The 5,851-nt window shown below is 44.5% G+C and overlaps 1 protein-coding gene across 1 annotated transcript in view; it reads left to right on the top strand.

Moving 5' to 3' along the window:
* Window positions 1-5,851, top strand: part of Agk (acylglycerol kinase) — a 72,438-nt gene that overhangs the window by 57,987 nt on the left and 8,600 nt on the right. Inside the window, exons 11-12 of the mRNA XM_023712756.1 lie at window positions 3,399-3,546; window positions 3,969-4,066. Coding sequence (XP_023568524.1) covers window positions 3,399-3,546; window positions 3,969-4,066 — 246 coding nt within the window. The remainder of the gene's footprint in view (window positions 1-3,398; window positions 3,547-3,968; window positions 4,067-5,851) is intronic.

The raw sequence follows: 5,851 nt of genomic DNA, 5'->3' as shown, positions 1-5,851 counted from the left end.
GGTCTAAGTGCCTGCTTGGCAAGTGGAAGGACTTGGGTTTGATTCCCTGGTACTGCATGCTGTGCTGAACCAGAATCCAGAGTACACCATGTCGGCCACCAAAACTGGGCATGGTGGTGCACACCTATAATCCCAGCCTGAAGAGGCTGAGACAGGAAGATTACTATGAGTCTGAGCTGTGTAATGAGACCCTGTACCAAATAAAATAGATTTAAAATAATAATAATAATTATAATAAAATCAATGTTCAGGACCTGGATTTGGTGACACATACTTGTAATCCCAGCTACTCAGGAGGTTAAGGCAGGAGGATTATAAATTTGAGGCGAGGCTGGGTAACTTAGCAAGATCCTATCTCAAAATAAAAACTGAAAGGGCTGGGGCTATAGCTAAGTGATAGAATGATCCTGGTTTTAGTCTCCCAGAGCCACACACACAAAAAAAAAAAAAAATTATGAACTGAGGATATTTCTCAGTAGTAGAGTGCTTGCCTGACATATATAAAGCCTTCCATTTGCTCCCCACCCTGGAATTGGGAGTGAAGTCAAAACAGTAAAGGGTTTGGCATGGATAGAAGCTTAGCAATTTATATTATTGGAAATGCTATGAGAAAAGTCGTCATTAGCTGTGGACTATACCATGTTTAGCTGTTGCTCAGATCAAAGCCGTAGAGTCATACTTGAGCTGGCAAATCTGAAAATTGGTTGGGAAACTTGGTCTGTGTTAATATTCTAAGTTATCAGGTATTCTTCTAATTACAATGTCCATTGGAAAACATTCAGAAAACATATCTTTCATAAACAGTTTAATTATAATAATTAAAGTAAAAGATTGAAAGCGAGTGGGATTAAAAAATTTCAGTTGGATTAAAAAGTTAGGGCCGGGGAGATAGCTCAGTAGAATAAGTGCTTGCCTGGCAAGTGCAAGGGCCTAAGTTCAATCCCTGGTTCCAAAAAAAAAAAAAAAAAAAAAAAAAAAAAAGTTTTTTTTTTTGTTTTTACCAAAAAAAGGATTAAAAAATTAAATGTAGGGCCAGGGACATAGCTCAGCCACAAAAACACCTGCCTGGCAAGCACAAGGTCCTAAGTTCAATCCTTGGTCGAAAAATATTAATAATAATTTAAAAATTACAATTCCTAAAGTACTAGAAGTAAATCTACATGATTTTAAAAATGAACTTGAAAAAGCAAAAAATTTTCCACACCAGAGGCAAACTGGATTAGTAAAATACGTTAGCATTCAAAGGGAATAATTTTCTTGGGAGTAGTGAGTAAGCCAGAGTAGCCATGTATTTTATAGTGGAGTACCAGCAGCTCAACTCTTCACAATGTATTAGCAAGCGGTGAGGTACTGGTCAGTGTCTGGGATACAGAGCCAGATAACAGATTGTCTGTCCTCAGGAGCATGCGTGTGTAAAAAGTACAAGAAAGCCAGCTGTTTGGTGGCTACCTAAATCCAACTAAGGGTCCAAAAGCCTTCCCAGGGAAGCTGACATGGAGGCTAAATTTGGAAATATAGAAGACTAGCGAAAAGGCACTTCGGGTTGGGAGACTTCTTGTGAAGTTACAGTTGTGGACCGTGGACCATGGTCGTTAGTGGCAGCTGAAAGATATCGTGGCAGGAAATGAAGCTGGAGCCTCACGTTCGGGCAGCTCTGATGTGCTCTGACTTTGATCCTTAAGGCAGTGGGGAGCTTCTGGGTCTCAAGCAGAAGCGTGACGTGTCAGATGTGCAGTTTGGAAATATCATTTGGCAGCATTGACGCCGAGGTAGCATGTGGACTGTACAGGAAGGGACAACCAATAAAGGATTGTTAGAGTGATCCAGTGACAAGGACAGAGGTGGGCAGCGGCAGTATTGATGGTGAGAGTGTGGTGGATGCCAGCTGGTGGGCAACTTGCAATACCAGCTGAATTGAACCAGCACGGGGCTAGGTGTGGGAGGCCACCTGAGGATCGTTGCCAACAAAATAAAAAGCACAGGAAAAGAAGAGGTGAGGCTGTGGGAAGCTGTCGGGGAGGCGGTAGAGCTGTGGGGCGCTGCTGGTTCTCCTGGAGGAGCCCGTCATTGTCCTTCCCGAGAGGGACTCGCTTTCCTCATTGCCGGAGGAGCTCGGGACCTCACAGGTGTGTGCCACCGTGCCTGGCTCCAGATTGGGGGAGGATACAGGTTGTAGAAGAATAAATAAAGACACAAAGGGGCCAAAAGCAATAGGGAAACAGTAATTTGAAGTAACTGTTAATTGGCCACTAAGGGAAAATGGAATGTTAGCAGAAATTGTCACTGTGATTAGGGAGCTGTGTGGCGAGGATCTTCAGGGACCAAAAAATAACACCCTCTCTTCTTCTTCTGAATCTGAACCAAGTTATGAAAACATGCATGAGTCAAACAGATGGAGATGAAAATGTCAGCTTTTTAAATGTCAGCAGGAGTGAAGGGCACCATCTAAATACGTGATTGCAGTCTGATTTCCTAATACTCCAGATTGAATGTATCCACCAAAAAATGGGCCAGTTGGGGCACCAACCGCCATTGTAAGTTGACAGCCAAGGGGAGGTGAGGACGTCTCCAGGATGGCTGCTGTGGGGGCAGGAGTGAGCAGGGGCCGGGCCCACACCCTGGTCCTCCTGATGAGCAGAAAGAGGGAGAAGTCACAAGTGTTGCTGTTTTTGAATTCACCCCATGGAAATGAAACAGCGGGCGCACAGTTCATGCTAACACGTGTACGGGGCACCAAAGAATAAAACAGAACTCGGGATGAGGTTAGAGAGTGGGGTGTTAGGGTCTTCCGTGGAAGAGTTGTGATCACGGTGAGGCCAGAGTGCCCAGCGAAGTGGTGGCTGTGGTGAAACAGAGGACTGAGAGGTCAGGGCGTGGTTTTATTTGTTCCTGTGGCCACTGATGTAATTCAGGATGATGCTGGGCTTGGGATGCCAAAAAAATTGTACGGTGAGAACAGAGGGCTTAGAAGCTAAAGTGAGAGGCCGTGGGCTGGATTTGGATTGGGGGCCTGGGCTGAGCCAGAGGCGAGGTAGGCACTGGTGCCGTTGGTGTTCAACAGCTGCATTGTTGTGTGGTCTTCTGGAAACAGATGACGCCTTCCTCATGCAGATGGCTCTTGTGCCGACAAGGGAGAATGGTGGCTGTCCGTCCACTTTGATCTCCACCCTGGCTTATGTTAGAGCAGGGGAGGCAGAGATCTCAGGAGTCGTGGCTTTCGGGAGAGAGCCATAGAAGGAAGGAAGCATGACGATTCAGCGTTCAGAATTAGAATTCCTTCCCTGGAGAGACGATTGGCTTTCTTGCAGAAATAGGTAGAAAGCTAATCTTTGCAGAGAGAAACTCCCAGCGTTGGCAACTGTGAGTCATGACAAAAGTTTTTCTCTGCTCATTCACAGGAGTGGCCTCAGACTCATCAAGCCTCCATCTCATACACGGGGCCTACAGAGAGGCCTCCCAGCGAGCCAGAGGAGACGCCGCCGCGGCCGCCTCTGTACCGGAGAATCCTCCGCAGGCTGGCCTCGTACTGGGCACCACCGCAGGATGGTGAGCAGCATCCGCGTGGCTTACTGGAAAGCCTCCTCCGTACGGGGGTGCTGCAGCAGCCCCCAGGACCAGTTTGGGGGTTACCTATAGAGAAGCTGTTCTAGGGTCGTTGAATTCCGCCTTCTGGATGCCACCAGAACAAGGCCCTGATAGTGTCCCGTGAGTGGGCACAGCAGCCTCTGGGCACTGTGTCACTTCATTGCTGGCATGTATGTGGCTGCTTTTAGTAGCATCAGCTTAGGTGTAGAGATCCTATTTTTAGCCTGGCACTTTACCGCTCTCTATAGGAAGGAAGAACAGAATAAAGCTAAGATGGAGTTGGCAAAAGGCTTGGGAAGCCGTGCTGAGCCACTGGCAGCTCGTCAGTGGTGGGGACTGAGTATCGGGGAAGAAACTGACCTGTGTGTGCCCACTTCCCACAGCTCACTCCCAGGAGGGGAGTCCAGAGGTCTGGAAGGACGTACAGCTGTCCACCATCGAGCTGTCCATCACCACCCGGAACAGCCAGCTTGACCTGACAGTAAGTGCTCACTTATCCGGAAAGCGTGGCTGCCTGGGGAGTGGCAGGGCATGTGCTCGTCTGGCACAGAACCGGTATCCTTAGCTTGATTTCGTGGGCATTCAGGAAAGATCAGAAAGAAGATGCCGTGTGCTATAAAGAAGGAATAGCAAGGGGAGGCAGCGCTGAGTATTTGTGGCATAAAACTCAAGGGACTCCAGGCAATATTCTGCTCACTGCATAGTAATCCCAGGGGGTTAGGACAAGAGGCCTTTGGAAATGAGAGGTGGGGTGCTCTCATCTGTGGTGGGAATAAAAACACTGACTTTTTCTTTTGTAAATATTATTTTGTGATATTAAATATATAGGTTCAGCTCCCCTGGAAAAACACACACATAATAGTATCTATACATACGATTTTATTTGGGTTCAAACTATAGACATGCACTGTCCAGCATGGTAGCCATTAATCTCACAGATCTAGTTAAGTTCCAGTTAGTTAGAATTAAAATGAAATTAAAAGCTCAGTTTCTCAGTCACTCTTGTTACATTTCGAATATTTAAGAGCCGTATGTAGCTGGCAGCTGCCATATTGGAAAGCATAGATATAGAACACTTCCATCCATGAAGAAAATTCTGTTAGATAGTGGTGCTACACACACACACACACACACACACACACACACACACACACACACACAATGATACCAGTATCTTGAGATAAAGCAAGGGTTGGCAAACTGGCTATTTTCAAATAGTCCAAAAAATGAAGACTTGATTTTTCTAACAGTAAATGATGGAAAGTTAGAAGAATGATATTTTGAAGACACATGAGAATTACATGAAATTCATGATTCAATGTCCATTAATAAAGTTTGATTGAGAATTAGTCATGCTCATTCATACACCTTTATCTATGGTTCCCTGGCACTGCAGTAGTGACATTGTGTGGCCCAAAAGCCTAAAACATTTACAATCTGGCCATTTTCAGAAAAAAAGCTTTACTGGCCCTGATAGAGAGCAAATCTTACCAGTTTATGTTAATGAGGGTGCCAATAGAAAAGTCATTTTTAACTGCAGACTAATGACAACATTCAGTTTTTATGTAAATGAAAGTCTGTTCATTGTTACCCTTGCTAATCAGAAAACTGGCACATGGAATTGGAATGTTCTGAGATGCGTGGTTCCAACCCTAGTATTTACAGTATTGGATTGTTTTCCAAATACAAAAATAGTATATTTTTGAAAGCATTGTGCAAATGTAACTCCTGCATGTTCTAAAATACTTCCAGCATTCAAATAATAAATTTAGTAATAGAGTGCAATCTAAGTAATTACTGACATAAATGTGCAAAGGACAAGACCTTTTTAAGCATGAAACCTAAAGGCACAATTTACATTGATACATAATCTACTTAAGGAAAATACTGGAAACAAGCTTTTTGATCACAAATGGGGAAAATACTCTGATATCACCGGTTGGAAGTTGATCGCTTTCCTCATCAACATGGCTAGAGTCCATCAGTAAGAAATAAGGAACCAATTGATAAAACTAGAAAATCCATAAAAGAACTAAGATGTCTACAAATAGCTTCTGTTTGCTCACTATTAGAGGATGGGCACTGTTCTAAGAATTTCACATAGGTTAGCTTATATAATATTCATTAGCTGCACTATCAGCTAGAACTTTTATCTACCTTTTAAAGGGAAGGGACCGGGGCTGGTGAGATGGCTCAGTGGTCTAAAGCACCTACTTGGAACAAGCTTAGCAAAGCACAGGGACCGTGGTTCAATCCCCCAGCACCA

Source organism: Octodon degus, unplaced genomic scaffold (assembly GCF_000260255.1).
Source record: "Octodon degus isolate 3935 unplaced genomic scaffold, OctDeg1.0 scaffold00027, whole genome shotgun sequence".
NCBI classification, from domain to species: domain Eukaryota; kingdom Metazoa; phylum Chordata; class Mammalia; order Rodentia; family Octodontidae; genus Octodon; species Octodon degus.
This window is presented reverse-complemented; position numbering and strand designations above follow the sequence as displayed.